At 37.8% G+C, this 17778-nt stretch overlaps 1 protein-coding gene across 9 annotated transcripts in view; it reads right to left on the bottom strand.

Moving 5' to 3' along the window:
• elna (elastin a) overlaps positions 1-17526 on the bottom strand; it is a 67119-nt gene extending 49593 nt beyond the window's left edge. For all 9 annotated transcript variants that reach the window (XM_069184378.1, XM_015367527.2, XM_069184380.1 and 6 more), the window contains exons 1-5: positions 17229-17526; positions 4077-4115; positions 3543-3584; positions 3062-3133; positions 2346-2375 (exon numbers count right to left, since the gene is read on the bottom strand). In XM_069184378.1, the coding sequence (XP_069040479.1) occupies positions 2346-2375; positions 3062-3133; positions 3543-3584; positions 4077-4115; positions 17229-17304 (259 nt within the window). In that variant the 5' untranslated portion in view covers positions 17305-17526. The remainder of the gene's footprint in view (positions 1-2345; positions 2376-3061; positions 3134-3542; positions 3585-4076; positions 4116-17228) is intronic.
• Positions 17527-17778: the final 252 nt, after the last annotated feature.

The following is a 17778-nucleotide window of genomic DNA, read 5'->3' as shown; positions in this document are numbered from 1 at the left end:
TGCAAGGCTATGAAGGATTGGTATCACTTTAATGGTTGCAAGCCAAAGTGGGGCTTGCTTGGTAGGGACGGGTAATGGTGCTGATGGCACAAACAGAGATGAATTAAATGCACATGCTCAAGCTGGGCTCCCCCTTTTTATCCATTGATTTGGTTTAGACACTTGTGCTTGGTTTTATTCATTCTGTTTCGCAGCAAACCTTCAGTAATTCTCAATTGGTCAATGCAAACTCTTGACACTTGAGCGTTTTTTTACAACGGTAAAATCCACCGACACCCCACGCCCTCCCACCAACTTACATACTGTAAATGCTGTATCTTTTTTCAAAAAGATCTCGAGACTCACACGTGTGAGGGCTGGAAACCATGATGGCAGCAACTCAGGGATCCTGGGTCCAATTCCAGAGGCATGCACGGACTGTAGATTCATTTCGGTTTGCTAACTGTCTATGGCGTGTGGAGCTTACTGTAAATAAGACCCCTTTCTTCTACCCTGTCTGGAACTGCTCTGCTACAATATCCACTCCAGTATAGTTGGAATAAGGTTCTGGCGAGGAAGTAATGTATAAGTTCTATTACAATTACTCGAAATTCAATATAGCTCATCTTTTTCCAAAATGGAAGTTCTGAGAAATACTGTTACATTTTAGGCTTACAGTACCTGAGCCACAAAATGGAAAATGCACCAAAAGATGAAATGTTACCATTAAACCAATGCATATTCCCACATGCATTTTCTTACAGTCCTCTGAGATGCCAAAGGTTGTTTTCTTTTGTGGGGAAACACTTAAGAAAATGATTGAGGCAGGAGGGTGTAGAATAGTCTCCATTGTCTTGTAGGAACCACAAAGCCTTTGTTGATTGGGAACTGTCAGACATTACTGTTTAGTTCCTGACAAATAATTCATAGAATTTCTTCCATAAAAGCAGACAGCAAAATGCAGTGGTTAGAGAATCGGGCATCACTTTCTAGAATCAAATTGCAGTTTATGAAACCAGGCCAAAATCAACGCAGATTAAACATTTGAATTTTTCTGGTCTTGTCTACATATTCTAAGTTGCTTATTTAAACTCAGTGACTGATTAAAACAATAATAATAAAATAATAATAATAATAAAGTTCTTAGAAGGCCTTGCTTTAAGCAGCTCCATATCTTATCTAGAGCAGCTGCCTTTATTTAATTCCTTATCTCTCCAAACACATACTGTAATACTAGTTCTGATCAAATCTGGGTTTAGGAAATTACATAATGGCAAAACTGTTTTAATGTGCTGAAACTGTATAGCATAGAATAGAAATAAAACAATATTTACAGTACAGTATCGGTGTGAAACCTGCGACAAATTGGTTTGCTGAGGTTTCCAGTTATTGTAGAGCCAAAGTTAGAATAACACTAATCAGGAGAGCAGGAGCATTGTTCAGACAGCGTTGGAAGTAGGTTCACACTTATGCAATCATCACTTAGATAAGGGTGCTGGAAGAAAATGATCATGTCCCCCAATCTTTGCTTTCCTGCACGCCCAAACAGGATGTTGTGGCTCTGAGCCAAACCCTTTGTGCCCAGCAACAAGAAAATCAGCCCCACTTGATTAGAAGAGCTAAAGACAAAAAGGTTCAGTCATTAGGTACCCTTGAAAGCTGACACAGCTATGTACTCTAAATGCAGATGGCTTACAGTACAGCAGGCTAAACATGCTCATATGGCAGTGAACATGTTGCCCCTAAACCAGGGCTCCCCAAGTCTTCAGACCTTGCACTTGACTAATTTTAGCTCTATCCAAGCCCACAAGTTGCCTTCAGGCACTGATGTCGCATGGACCAGCTGTGAATTACTAATCGCTGAGGTGTCTAGTTTTGTGTTTGACGTTTTAGCAGGGTTGCAGAAACTTTAATTTGTGTATAGATCTGAGGCTACTGGCATATGCATGAATTCTATGGAATCCCAAGGCTGTTTGAAGCCTGTATTTCATCAAAACTTTGACCAAATTCACCAACCGCAAAAATACAACCTTAGCGCTGGTCTTTTTGCATGCCAGAAGCTCTCTTCTGCCCAGCAGAAACCTGCCAGTAAATATGTGTTTTGGAATTTGTGACTAGGAGATAAGTTAAAGCTTTGATATAATCCTGGCCCTAATTGGGTGATTTACATTTTAAATAAAATATGGAAAAAGAAATGCAGAAATACACCATGTGTGCGATTAACATTTTGCAACCAAAACCACCGAGCCTGAGTTGTTTTGTCTGATTCACAATTCTGTATACTGTGGGTCAGCGGAGGAAGGCAATAGAAAGTCTCACTCTTGTAAAACTGTCAGTGTAGTGAGACTGAAGAGAGCACAGCTTACCTCCTGGCTTTGGTGGTTTGCCGACAGCTCCTGTAGCAAAAAAAAAAAATCAAACAAAATTAAATACAACACTTCAAGTTAATGATACTTTGAATGCAAGCAACAGTCCATGCTTTTGGAGATTCATTTAGACTTATTTTATAGATTAGTATTTCAGGTTCTGGGCTCTGGTTTTGCTCTGTTGTGAGCCGCTATCATTCAGCTCTTCAGTGGTGTTGGAACACTTTGTTAATGTGCCTGAAACAGATAAGAGTGACAAGACTATATAACACCTTTAAAGTTTGTTTTCTGCTTGGGGTGGTTGGAGAAACAAGTAAACAGATTTATAGGGATGCAGGACTAATTCATAAGTTCCCAGTCCTGAAAAGTCATTTCAGAAGACTTCAAAACAGAAGGCTTCAGAATCATTAATCAATATCAATGTCAATCAATATTACAGGCAGAAGACTGAACAGATGTCGATAAACAGAGGGGATCACAGGAGTCTAGAAACGACTCCCTAGTGCTTTGGTTGAAGCTCATTCTGTACCATCTTTTAAAAAAAGGACAGGTGGAAGTCTTTGATCGTTAATCTATTAGCCAAATGAGCAAAATAAGTGGAAGGGACAGCTTTCATTTGTAACCTTTCTTATGCTCTTATATTAAAAAGAATAATATACTGTACACTGTAAATAATATAAGTAAATATTAGAAGTGAGTTAGCTGAAAAACTCTACCTGTCCCGACACCAGTCCCAACTCCTGCAGGGCCCAGGCCAGTTCCTCCCAGACCAGCTGCCCCAAAGGGAGCTACAGTCAAAAATCAAATCATTTAACATCTCTGCTGGTGATTCAAATTATTATTTTTATTACATTTAAAAACAGAGAATCGCTCACTTATTTGAAAAACAACTGAATAAAACCCTTTCATGAATCACTCCATTCTTTCATATCTGATTGTGAAAATATTTTTCTTGAGGAGTAGTTGACAGGTATCTTTCTAAAATAAATCACCCCTATGAAAAGGACAGATACTGTATAAACAACAAATGCATTTTTTCTGAGGACCCTCTGCATGTACTGTATCATTTTCTTAAAACAAAACTTGTCACCTAAAAACAGGTTCTAATATAAAACAGTTAAATATATACTGTATATAAAGAGATATAAAGATATATATATAACAATAAGAAACAGAAATAAAAGAAAATGTAGTCACCTGCTGGTTTTCCAGGTTTATATCCTGGTACTCCCCCAGCTCCTGTAAGAAAGACCGGAAGATTATCAGCCATTCAAAATCAACAGCATCAGTGACAGCCCAATTGTTAGAAAAGGTATTTTCTCAAATATGGAATTAATCCCAGCCTTGTGGAGTTAACAAAATTCAATAATTCAAGAAGATGAAACCTGAATGTTTCGCTATGAATTCAAGCATCTTATGTTATGTTTTTAGTATTTGTTTTGATTTCAAGGAGACTCTTTGCAAACAAAGAGATATAAAAGCCCTTTTATGCCCAACTGCTTGACAAATTCATCAAATAGAAAGATTGGCTTACATGGCAAGTTTGAAAACATACACGATTGTTTATATAAAACACATGAAACACACACCTGAAAATACCCAGTAACAAATAATCATGTGCCTGTGCTGTCGGTTGCATTAATGTTTGTGTTGTTAAAAATAGTAATGTGTAGTGTGTGTGAAGAAGTTATGATGGTCATTTTTAGTCTCATTCATCAATGAAGATCTTACCTGGATATAGGCCACCAACTCCAGCTGGTAAGTAAACACCTGAAATATAGCAGAACACTCACTTCACTGTTATTGAATCAATAAGTTACAACCGAGAGATTATATTTGTCAGCTTAAAAGAGATGCCTATTGTATGATCTGAGAAAATGTTTTGAAATCGGAATGAAAATATTGGATATATGCTGTGTTCATCATTTGTTTTCTTGCAAAGCGCAAAAATTCTGGAAATGTGTACTGAAGATGTAAACTAAATAATATCTTATTATGCAACCATTTGTATATTATGTAGAAAAATAAGTATATCTATAATGATTTACTGGTAACATTTTACTTGAATGAGGCTAAGTAACATAATCTTTAATACAAATCATTGCAAGAATGTACTGTAGCAGGGTTATAGTAATAGCATTGCAATTAGAAGATGAATATATACAGTATACTGCACCGTATATTTTGAGGGGCCAAGTAGCATCTGAATATATATGGCTTAGGGAAGTTATAATCACAAACAGAAGCAAATAAATACATAAATACCAACAAATCACAATAATCTGAGTTTGTTTTCCCACCTTAGACTTTGTCAAGAGAACACATTTAGCACAGCTCAGCTAGAATATGCAAAATTACTTCTTTTAGATTTAACAAATTCTGGGGAAAAGAATGCTCTCTACTCTAGCCATTCTGTAGCTGCTCATTACTTCCCAGGGGTGTGTGAGCAAACGGATCAAATAATGTTAAATAGATTTTATTACCCGCATCACCACTACACATCACTAACCTTTATGATGTTGGAAATGGGCTCTACATGTGTTGTGTGGCCATTTAATCAAAACCACATGTCAAGTGCCGATATATGCTAATCAGCAAATATATTGTGCATTAATACTGCAAGAGGTGTAAATGCATTTCTTATTTCTACCAGCACTTAGCTTGGATACTGCAGTCAACTCCAAGACTACAGAGCTGTTTACAGCATTCATATCAATTGCTTTTTCATTGAATTTTAAGCTACCAGAGTGCTTGAGTCCTCTGGGTGTTCCACAGAGAGGCAGAATTGCACTGACACCAAGACATCTTGTTACTTATCCCTAGTTCAGCATTCTGCCAAACATCTGCATGCACAACACTGAGACTCTTGTCATGCACCAGCAAGGTGTTGGAGAGCTTCATAACTGCATTGCAAAAGACACTCAAAGATAATGAGCTAGAGGCTGTAACAAGAGCCTAAAACTGAGAGATGACAGTGGTGTATATTTTGCATGGAACAACATACTGTCAAAAACGTCCTTCAATTGCATGGACAAACATGGCAATGAAACAATACTATGTGCAGTGAAAAAGAAGAAGGTAGTGAGCTTGCATGCAAAACACAATTGAAATTAACGATATAGAACAGGGCCTAGCAAATCTGAAGCTCTTCCTATATACTTTGCTTCAGTGTATTCAATAAATTCTGAACATACTGTATTCAATAGACCTGTGACCTGCTTGCTGTGAAACAACTGCAGTAAAGAAATCTGGAATATAATTGGAGAGGAAACCCACCCCCAACACATTGTCAGCAACACATGGGGATTGGATATCAAGAGACTCTCCATTTGTGTTACCTTAGGAATGAGATAATTTGCGATTAAACAATGGCCGAGCGAGTGCACTGACTGTAACCTCACACAAACTAGTGTAACTAGTTTCTCTAGGAGAGAGGTGGCACTTTTTTATACGAAAATTGGTATTTTTTAAGACTTCCCTGCAGTTGACCAGTTGGAGTAATGTGTCTGAATTATAAAACCAAGAATTCTCTAACGGTTTTGGAGTGCAATTGTGTAAAATTATTATTCCACAAATGTGTAAAACAAGCTAAAACAGAGTCCTTTGGAAGAGGTATATTAAGAGTGTAGTGAGCTGGTGTTTCAATAGCAAATGACCCCCCTACTCTAACAGATCTTGAACAAGATTGTTTTGAGCTGGTTTTAATCAAAATAATGATAGGAAGTGGAGTGTGGCTTGTGTGATATTAAGTTCCATGCCTCGTGCCTCTGCAGTATTAAATCCTGGATTGTCTGCCATGTGAAATTTCTGAAACACACGCATATCTCAGGACCCAGAAATGCAGCATGTCATACATTGTTATGACATTCTCTGTTTACATTTTTTTCCTCAAACAGAACATAAGACAAAAAAAAGAACATTTCAATATTTAACAATGGCCAATTTTGAATGTCTGTTCTCTTTAAATATTTTTTCTCTTGTTACAGCTTGTCAAATGTAGTTTTCTGGCTTTAACTATAACCTGCTGCTATTTTAAATTTGATATAAAATGACAACTAATTTCTCTGTTAAATCTGACGCATTTGTACTCTGTTTACTTGGATATTCTTTAATCAATAGGTTTAAGAAAATCTTGATGCATTACCTTAATTAGGACATTTTTTAAATGCTTTAATGCCATATATTACAGGTGTAGTGTAAAAAATAATGCTTGAAAGATACAAAAGAACATAAATATCTTCTTTATAGGTTGTGTTGATGATATTGTGTTAAATCTTCAGCAGTTAAAAAATGAAAGACCCCAGAGTGACGGTATTAATAAAGTGGAAAGTTACTACAGTATACAGTATTAACACAACTCTATGCACTATTTACCATACCCATGTTAAATATCATTTTGTTTTAATTTTTGTCTTGTTAGAATTTGACTAAAACTTCATGAGTGCTTTAATGTTCAAAACTAGGTGAATTCTAACTACTCACTGCAATTTTGTGACCAGTTCTTCAAGTCTGGTCTTGCTCTGAATGTAGACACCACTACAGCACGACAGGTGCGAAAAAACAAACTCCACAGCTGCACAGAGAAATGGATAAGACGAGAAAGGAGAGCAGCTCCAAGGCCAAAACAAGCACTGCAAAACCCGTAAATCGACATAATCAGATCGAGAAGCTCCTGTCTGACTGCACCCCTCCCAGCAGCAAATGAAGATGATGTATGTTGCCAGTGCTGCAGCTGCAGAAGCGGGCACAGGGTGGTATGGTGGCTCTGGTTCATACTGTACAGTAGGTTAGTGGCTCAGCTCAGAATCAAAGCAAGGATTTCCTGTCTCCTGTACGAGAGGGCTTTTCACAAACATGCTTTTCCCCAGTTTGTTCAGTGCCAAACTGTCCTCTCTAACTTTAAAGTGATATCTCACAGTAAGGATACAATCAGCACAAATGCAGCATTTAAAGAAAGGTATAGTTTTAATAAAGTAGTTCAGTTGGGTAGCTGCATGAGCATGTGTAAGCTGCAAAGGAACAAGTAATAGGTTTATTCCATGCTGAAAAGAGAAGAAAGAAAACTCAACGTTTCAGCTGTGGGCTGTTGTTTTCTTACTTCTCTTTTCAGCATGGAATAAACCTATTACTTGTTTCTTTGTAGTATTAATAAATGCACCTTTATATCTTATCTTCATTATGTGGCGTAAGTTAATACCACATAATGGTACACAATGTACAAGGACACATTAAGCATTTGTTATTTTTAGGAAGGAAACATATTTTTATGGATTATGTTTATTGCATTATTTCATTTTAATCTTCTTAGCTCAGACGCTACAGTCTTTAATTTGGAGCCTTAGCTTATTAATGTTATTATTATTTGTTTTCCTGCAGGAACAGATTTGTTCCATTTCTCTGCTTCAGCCTGTTTACAATCTGTATCCAGAGTGCTTCATTTCGAGACATGGGGGTAACAAAATATGGACTGCAATCACGTAGTAGTCCATGGCCAATAGTCAATCAATAGTCACATCGTGAGACCGTTCTCTGCTTGTGTCTTGTGTTAACTCATGTTCACACTGGATTGCAACACTGGATCTGAAGGACAGCCAACGACTGTGAGCAATGGGGTCACTTCAGGGAAGCACATAAGGTCCTGGTGCTTAACTCTGTTCTTGAGACGGACCATAATTGCTCATCTAATGACTGTATCAATCCCAAATCCTTCTTTCATCTGCTCTTGTACATTGAGTTCCAGGCACTGGTCCCCAACCACAGCAATCAAGCAGAATTCTTAGGTAACCCCCCAACCCCGTGAAATTTACAGATTCCCTTAGCTCCATACCAGAAGGTTATATCACTGTGTGGAAGAATTCTTCTGGAAACTAACCATTTAAAACTATCTGATATTACACTGATGCATTGGATGTTACCCAAATCAAACAACTTGCCTTGAACTGTTTTGAGGAAGACTTTTCAATGTCAGTGAACTTAAAGGAGGCTGTTAGTTTCAATTCACTAGTCATTTGACCTGCAAGCTCGTTTATAAACCTTTATATTCCTTTTATATTCCGACTTTTTTTATTGGTCAGTGAAACTGGCATTAAATACTGGCCGTTTCTTCTTCTTTAACGAAGCCATTTCTTCTTTTACTCCCAAGTTATTTTGTTGTTGGTAGTAACAAAATATTGGCCACTCACGATTCAAACTGGAGAAGACAGAAGGACCCGACCCTTCATGGATCCTCTATGTTCCACCTTTGCACTGTGAGCAAAGGTGATACATGGAGCTGTACTTTACAGCATTAGCACAAGGTGGTGGACGGCCACAACTCGAACAACCCTTCCCAGCACTCCCAACCCTGTTGGATCCACTGAACAACATCTGCGGCACAGAAAACCTGAATGTCAAATATGCCAAGTCAAATAAACACGAGACAGAGCCACCCCTGGTTAAAGAACGATGGAGTTTGAATTCTGCTCTCATCTGAGCAGCATTTATCTTACTCTGCTGAAGGTCTTGGCAGAAGGAATGCAGTGTTTGTAAAAGGGCACTTGAATACCTTGAAGAAAAAGAAAAGCAAATAATCCGATCCACATTCCCACAACAGGAAGGCTTTGTAAACAGAGCCTGCTCTGTTCACATACACACACATTACAGGTTAATTCTTTTGACAAATACAATTCATCTGCTCCAAGCTCCCGACACAAACAATAATAAGAGAAAGTAATTGTTGTTATTTCATTGTGGAATATCTCCTAAACGTTTTCTTGAAACTACTGTTAGAATTGTTATACCTAAATTTAATTGCTAAAAATGGTGGAAATGGATTCCATAAACTGACACCTGCTGCATTTTGAATTTGCCTAATAGGAAGAGAATTATAATTATATAATTATAATAAATTCCTTTTAACAGGAGTTTTAACAGTCCAGAGACTCTACAGATGAATTTGCAGTATGGTACCAGCAGGAAACAGAAATGAGATTCATACAGATGGAATTACTGAATATGAAAGTATATTCCCATCTATTTTCATGGCATGGCTGGTATCTGGCTTTCTTACCAACAGCTGTGGCCCGAAACCTTTAAATTACTACATTTTTTATACATATTAGTACTACTGTTAATATATTACTATAAAATGTAAGCTGCACGATCTATCTACAATGATACATTTTTTAAATAAAAAATGTGCTTAATAAACAAAGTAGGCCCTAAAATACATAATATAATTAAGATGCACTACTAATGTACTTTATACAGATGTAAAGTAATCTAATATTTTCCTGAATTTTAACAAATACATATAGTATGTCCTTTAACTATTCATATAATGTAATATTATTAGTTTCATTTACAGTATGTGATTAGTTTATATCATTACTGCACAGAAATACTGCTTTCGAAGATATATATCTTGAACTATTTAAGTGTCTTAATATTCGCTTTGAAAACGTCAGTTTGAACATAAGTAGATCAATGTGTTCTGTGTAAAATAAATGATTAAAAATTCTGGTTTTAGTAGTATATCATGGGTGTTGCAAGTCTAAGAGAAATACAGTGTGATGATTAAAACTGAAAGTTTGAAAAGCTTTTCTCCATAGCTGTTAAGGTTTTACAGCAATGCTGATCAATAGGACTCAATGGTGCTGTAATCTTCCCTGGACACATTTTGAGAGAGCTGGAGGTGCTACAGACCAGTGCCAAGAAATCCACCACATTTCCTGAAATTAAGGACCTGTCCTATATGATTTCTAATTTCAAGTCAAAAGAAATAAAAAACAACAACATTCTGGCTCTCCACAGTTACTCTTGTGTCAGGTGCTTTTCAGATTTGGTGGAACTAAAAGCCCATTGAGAGAGATAATCTTTGGCATACTCAGCCGGCAGTCATACTGGCCAATTAAATAGATTCATTTTTGGCATCTAGTTACTCCGAGACCACAGACCAAAGAAGTACATTCTAATGAATAAATAAGGAGCTTAGGGAATTTTTAAAATGCCGTGAACATAAAAAGGTCAGATGGGCATGTGACTAAAAGGAAGTCATAGCACGAGACTTGCTACATTTATTTTAAACATGTACTCATTGAATTAAGGAATTTCATCCATTTATAAATATTTAGTTGGTCTTATACAGAAAGTAACTTATGGCTCTTGCACAAAGTACATATAGCAGAGGTGCTAAGGCATACTGCATAATTGGCAGTTTATGGTTGTGAACAAATCATTTCTCACTTCTGACTTCCAGCCTAGGACGCCAGAGATGCTTCAGATTAAAATGACAAATCTGCTAATAGGTCTCTAATTTCTAATGAGGCTGAGCAATGAATTTCAAATAAACTTGCTTTTCAGCTGATCTGCCAACTATATGGAAGTCTTTGCAGCACGAGAGCTGAGCTGAAGCTCAACGGGTGTGCAGTGCGTGAGTCTCTGCAAGCCTAGCTTTCCAAAGACCTGTCAAGAGAAGACGTAGACTGAGCCTAATCCGTTTGGTACTAAGGATAACAAAACCCCACTGGAGAAACACTGTTTGTAAGAAGGGATGTGTGAATGTAAAATTCCAAAATATCAGTAAGAACCGCCTACTTTATAGAACTTAACACAGCCTCTATGAAAGTTCACCTAGAAGACTCCCTCCTAACAATAGGTTACTTTATTTAAATAACAGGTTACTTCAGGGTAGCTTCACTGGCTACTGGATTTTCCTTTTTGGGAGGATAATACACTAAATTACTCCATAGAATACTACAGAGTTCATATATCTGGACATTAATGCTGTACTGATGTCTAGGTGGTTAAAGCAATGGATTAGGGAAGAAAGGCTATAGCATCACCTTGGGTGTTTTTGGTGCAGGTTAATTCTCAAAGTCTATTCATGCTGTTTCCATACAGATATTTCAAGTGTCAATGCCAGCCTACTGCAATCCAGATGAAAACTGAGCAGTCAAGCACTGTCTGGTTGGTATTAAAGGTACACTACATATATATTCATTTAAGTGTGTGAGTATTGATCCCAAATCCCAGCCAAAATAGTTGGCTCTTAATATCAATAAGACAGGTGTCTTCTCTCCTAGCTTATTTTATAAACTCCTAAAAAAAAAAGTTCAGTTTATAAACTGTTTGATCTCAGAATGAAGCTCAACCTTGCCCGCAGCTGTTACGAATCGTCTGGAAAGATAAAGAAAACTCTTATGTTGATGTGCTTGAAAGGAGTTTAAACATTTCTGAAATCAATAGTTCAGTGACAGAACAAGATCAAAAATAAAGCCAAGTATCACTGTCTGGCACAAGAAAACGTTCTGCACAGACATAACAAACCCAAAACGTATTGTCAGAGTCACTATTTATCAAAATTGATGATCTAGGCTGATTCACACCAGATTAGGTAACAAAATATCACTGACAGGGTAAATAATGGTGTATAACATTTCTAAAGTCTTGAGGCAGCAGATGGAAAACTTCATAACACAGGAGTCATTAATTATAAACTGACATGCCGCTAAATTGTAACTTTGAGCCCTAAAATATACCAAGCAGAAATTAGGGTTCATTAAATAAAGTGTCATTTATTTGGGGGTTGCCAAATGACTCAGCAGACAGGTTGAGCTCATTGTACTCTACGCTCCAAGAAACATGGGTTCAAGCCTGGGTCATGCCATTATCCTATTGGGACCAAGACTCTCCAAGCAGGCACCCAAGACTCTCTCTTGGGACATAGTGGCCTCTGTGGCCCCCCAGGTGCTTCCGGGGTCATAGTGGAGCAGGTGAGGGACACACATCTCCTCCAATCAGTGCTAAACCTCTCATGTAGGGCGGTGCTGCCTGTGACATGTTAACAGATGATTGGTTCAAGAGTGGGCGGGTCAGATGAGTCTGACTACACTTCCTACAAGCCCCCACCCCCCCCACCCCCCATCCCCATCCTGTTCACAGGTTGAGGGGATTGTCGCTGTGAGCCCGAGAAGTGTGAAAAACACAATTGGAGTGTTCAGTTCAGGTGGGTACATGACCAAAAATAAATTTGAATTCTAGATCTGAAAAAATCTAATCGGATTTCTGCTTGTGAACTGTAAGTTGCTGTTGTTGTCAGTACTCCATGTAAACAACCATGATATGATGTGGCTCCAGTTTGGACTGTGTCTTGATTTACAGGTATTAGACATAAGTACTACTGTGTTTGACCAGCAAAGATCACAGGAACAAAAACAACCACAAAAAATGAATTAGTAGAAATTGGAATCCCTTTTCCAATTCTAAGTAATATTATTTTGGCTTGATATTAGAACAGATACAATACACGCCATCTAAAACTATTTCAAGGATCAATTTCTTCAGGTTTCATCAGACAGTTAATTTTTAAACAGCACGATTTGCAAGGCGATTTTAATGTTTCATCTTCGATGAAATTCATCAAATGTTGACTGAAGCAAACCACACGCAGCTAGCTTTGCAGGAATTTTTCAGATGATTCTGATTATATTTATTCTCCCCTGCCCCAGTTCTTGTCTTTATGAACTTGGCAGACATCATTTGTTTGTGCAACGCTGAATACAAAACATCTGCATTGAAATGTTGAGTGAATGACATATGGAAATAAATTACATACTATATCATCTGTCTACTTCCAAAGCATCTGAATGAGGTACCCCCCTTCTAAAGCATGTTATGGAACAAATCAGAAAACAGCATTTCAGGTTCATTTCAGGGACTCATAAATACACCCAAATGAAGCACAATATAGGCACATACAGTATAGTGATGATGTGGCTTGATAGCAATTGGCTATATCTCTGAGTGTCTAAGACCAGCTGTGTTGTGCATCTGCAGTTATCTCTCTGCCATACAAGAGCACATGGAGATGATTTTGGAACTTGTGAAATGTGAAGATGAAGATGAATGGCATCACTGGAATATTTCTTCTGTCTGAGATCAAAGTAAAACATTGTGCACCACTGACATTCTGCAGTATCTTAAGACATTCCAGTAACTTTATTTGGCCAAACAATAGAGGCTTTTGTCTGCATCTTTCTACTGTCACCCTTTACCTCTGATTTACCTTTCTGGATCCATTCAGTGTACACCATACTGTCCAGAAAGCAGGTGTACGTCAAATGTAGGGTGAAATAACTGCTTACTCCTTAAAAATAAGATTAATTCTGATAGACCAGATCAAATCTTCCAGTCTCTCTCTTAAGGACACATAAACCTTGTGGAAAAGCCTTGTTTAACACGATTTGTCATTTGAAATACCTGTATGTCAGTTTATAGCCTTTCTGTAAAGTATGAAAGATTCAATACCCTTATTTCTGTTCTGTGAGGACCTTCAAATTCTACAATAAGTCCATAGCAGCTGCAAAGATATTTTAAATGAAACACTCCTGCTACTATAAAAGGACAAAGTAGTCCTTGGTTCTGCAGGCAGACTAGAATGTATGGCTGCTATAATTCCTCTCTAAATCTGCTTGACACAATCAGGAAAATGCCGGGACACAAACAGCTGTGAAACAGATATCTAACAGGAGGCAAGGTTGCAGGAGAAATTATTCAAAGTCAGTAAATAAATCACTCTGAACAATGCTTGCCAGAACCAGCATTACATGGATCCCTATTAGGTCTGAAGAACTCTGTGACTCACATCCAAAAGGGGGAAAAGGGGACAAAGAGGAAGAAGGAAAGGTGAGAGAAAGATAGGCGCAGCACGCTTTCTTTGTTAGTGGTAAACACTGTTGCAACCCCATGTCAGGTCTCCAGACCTCTGCAATCACCGCATTGCTAATTTCAGACCCACTGATGCTTGCCCAGAAGTAAAGAATAATGCAAAATACCTTGCAAGGGGACCTGGAAAAGCCACTGTCCACCTGAAAGTCATTATGGGTAATTTGACTGGATGCACCCTCCAACAGTGGCTGCCCAGCTGTGTTTTTCACCACTTCTGCACTTGCTGTCTTCCCTACCCCTGGATAAGCTCGCCACAAAATGGAGTTGATATTGTTCGGGAGGGATGACAACAACCAAGTTCATTCAGACTCAGCTGTCAGTAATTAGCAATCGTCCTCCTGCCATCCATTCCTCTCCCAGACACTATTAATACCTACGAGATTCCTATCTCTCTCTCTTGCATGTCTCTTGCATCCCACCTCCACCTCTGCTGCTACCCCTCGGTCACCCTGCTTGAGGGTCCTGGCCTCCTTGTCCTATGGCTGGGAGGTCAGCCCCCAGCCAAGCGGGTTAAACCAAAATTTCGCTCCATGATCCTTTCATGACTCTTTAATCTTGGGTGTTGTCATTCCTAGTGAATTTTTGTTTGCCTCACTGTAGGACACTTGAATCCAACCCAGTGTGAGCCGCGCAATTACAGCTAAACCATAACAAGTAATAGACCACTTACAGGCTTTCCAGCAACTCAGAAACACAAAAGCAACTCTACTACATAGTTTGCCAGCTCCAACCAGGTGAGAGAAACCCGCCTAAACTTCAAATTTTTCATTTTCTACTTGGCGTAAGCCATTTTGAATGCCTTTTTGTTCCGAGATGAGTGACCAGCCTCTGGAAGCAGCACTGCTGAAAATGATATACAGCCTAATAATGAGCCGAGCATGCTGGGTGCCAAGGGAGTGAGAATAGGCCATACAAAGATGAAGTGATAGCAACTAATTCTTTTTGCATTATTAATATTATGTCCCTGACTGTTTTATTGTACATAAGTTAGACTGTCTCTTAACCAAGTCTGCCAACTCAAAACTGCCAAATTCAAGAATCCTTCAATATCTCTGGTCAAATAAAAAGATAGACATTATCTTTACGCCTCACTTGGCCGGTCCAACCAAGTATGCAATGCCAAATAACTATTTTATTCTTTTGAAAATGTTATGCAATTGAATGTGGTTTCCTTTTCAAAGTAAAAACATTACTTTATATAGATACCTGTTGCAGTAAAGTATCTGTGTTTTTTTCTTAATGCAGTACATACTAATAAAAAACTGTGTACTGTGTGAGACTCTGGATTGGGGTCAGCTAAAACAAAGGTCGAGACATGGAATATAAGCTTAAAAAAGAACAAAAAGTATCCAAAGCAAAAACCACCAACTGACTTCCAATAAACAGAGTGCAACTTGTTCTTAGAACATTAACTATGCAAACAGTAAAATGTAAACCTGCAAAATTCCTCCAGTAGTAAGAAGGAACTAGTTAAGGGAAAGCATTTGAAACCACGCTACATGTCGACTATTATAAAAGTCCTGTTGATTTGTACTGTAACTATAACATCTTTGAGTCCCTAACAAAGGGAAATTGTAGGTATAAACAACTGACAGCAAAGAAATTTACAGTAGCTATTCTTTCCTTTTGGGTATAACTGTATTTTCTTTTCTGTTTGAAAAAACAGAGGGTATTCTGTATGGGAGAAAGTGTCTTAAAGATAGTCTTATACACCAAAGGTGTTTTCCTATACCGGAAAGTTAAAGACACCTGAAAATGTGAATAAAGATCAGTCTGACACCATAAATATGGTAGCTGGGCAAACTCTTTTTCTGTGACTGTATTCATCCACTGACAGAATATCAGATTAAACATTTTTTAACTGCAACAAATTAGTTACAGATACAATGAACAACAGATCTGTAATTCTCTGAAACTTTCCAAACTATTCTTTCTCAGCTTTTTGCCTTTATAGTACAGCCAAAAGAGATTTACATTTCAGAAAGAACGCATGGCAACTAACATCTATAATGGCTTGCTCTAACTTAATTTCTTCAGAAAGCATTTCCCTAAAAGCTCTGTTTACATTTGGGCTGTAAATACAGTATAGCATCCTTTCCTGTTACTTCTTATTGAGAAATTCAAGATTACCATAATGTTGATCATTATAATAGGACTTTGTCATTATAAACCAAAGTACATCTGCTATGTAACTCAGGATAGCTAACATACATAAACTGACATTTGCTTTATACATAATTCTATATACAACACATGTTCCTCTAGATCTTGTATGTGAATGTTTTCCTAAAATATAACTTTACTTTAATCTGTCTTTTCTTAACTGAGAAAAAACTGGAAGATGTGAACATTCTGTGAACACTATCATACTGGATGCTATACGTAAATCAATACATCTAAGAAAATGGATCTATATCTGGAAATGTACAGTATATACATGTATGCTTATTGGTACACTTTTTCCCATGTTATAATTTTGTAATTAACAATTATACATTACAGAAACAAGTCTGTATCTACTACATGCACAAAATAACAAGCAACATACTATATAAGTTCACTTTCAAAGGAGAATGTTTTTATTCCTAAAACCAAAAACATCTTATATTAATCAACAACATACTCTTCAAATTAGAAAGAAACTGAAGACAAAACCTGTTTTAAATTGTGCAAAAGTATGACATTTACACATTCATATTTAATTTGTATGAAAATAAATTCCAGTTTTAAATTACAGTGCAGAATGATCAGTATATAGTAAAGCAACAACAGTTCAGTTGGAAAGCAAGAGAACGTCAATGAGAACAACGTTAAATGTTTTTGCAAAGCAAACTGCAAAAAGAGCCTCTTTGATCCTGTTTGTGAATCTAGTGGGAACGAGGAACCCTCAGCAAAGATTAAACATTATTAACTGAAAGGGGGTGCATCAGCAAAGCAGCAGAATTTAGCTTCTGCGCGCGCTGCTCCTGAATCTCAGAATAACACTGCAATGAGGTTTCAGCGGCGACATGTGAAAGATTTTGAAACTGGCAATCACAAAATAAATCAGATAAATCAGAAGAGCACTGGCATGCTGTATAACACTGCAGGGTGAAGATGCTCTACCTTAAGACAAGTGTGCTGTCGAGAAGCTGTTACTGATTGCCGTGGGGTATAGAATTACAAATGTTCACATACCTCCTTGAAGTGAGGGTTGATGCAGAGCGAAGAGGAGGAATCCTTGAAGGAGTGATACAATCTTCCTGCTAGCCATCTCGCTTCAAAATGCCCGAGACCTCTCTCAATCTGCTGGTTTTATCCCCGGCAAGCTAATTACCACTTACCCGGTCTTGAAAAAAAAACCCACAGAAAAGATACTGGACACTACGTAATTAAGAAAGGGCAAAGACTCGTAGTTCAATGGATCATTTCACTTTTTTCCCCCTATGTCTGGTGTTGCTGTTTTTATTCTGGTCACTCCTGCCAAAAGCTCGGAGCTCACTGCCAAGAAGAGTGAAAGAGCCCCCCCACCCCCCCTCATTCCCACCCCCCTTCCACTCCCCCTCCCCATCCAAAAGGAACTTTGCCGTCTGCCAGATACTTGCATGGATTCTGAGAGGGCTTATTTTTTTTAAGTAAAAGAAAAGGGAAACTAAACAAGCCAGATAAGGCAATTACATTTTTTTTCTTTTCCAGTCTGCCTTCCTATTTTAGCCAACAGAATTGCAGTATGTTTGAAACACAATGC

Source organism: Lepisosteus oculatus, chromosome 26 (genome assembly GCF_040954835.1).
Source record: "Lepisosteus oculatus isolate fLepOcu1 chromosome 26, fLepOcu1.hap2, whole genome shotgun sequence".
Taxonomy (NCBI): domain Eukaryota; kingdom Metazoa; phylum Chordata; class Actinopteri; order Semionotiformes; family Lepisosteidae; genus Lepisosteus; species Lepisosteus oculatus.
The sequence above is the reverse complement of the archived record's forward strand: the minus strand, read 5'-3'. Positions and strand labels throughout refer to the sequence as shown.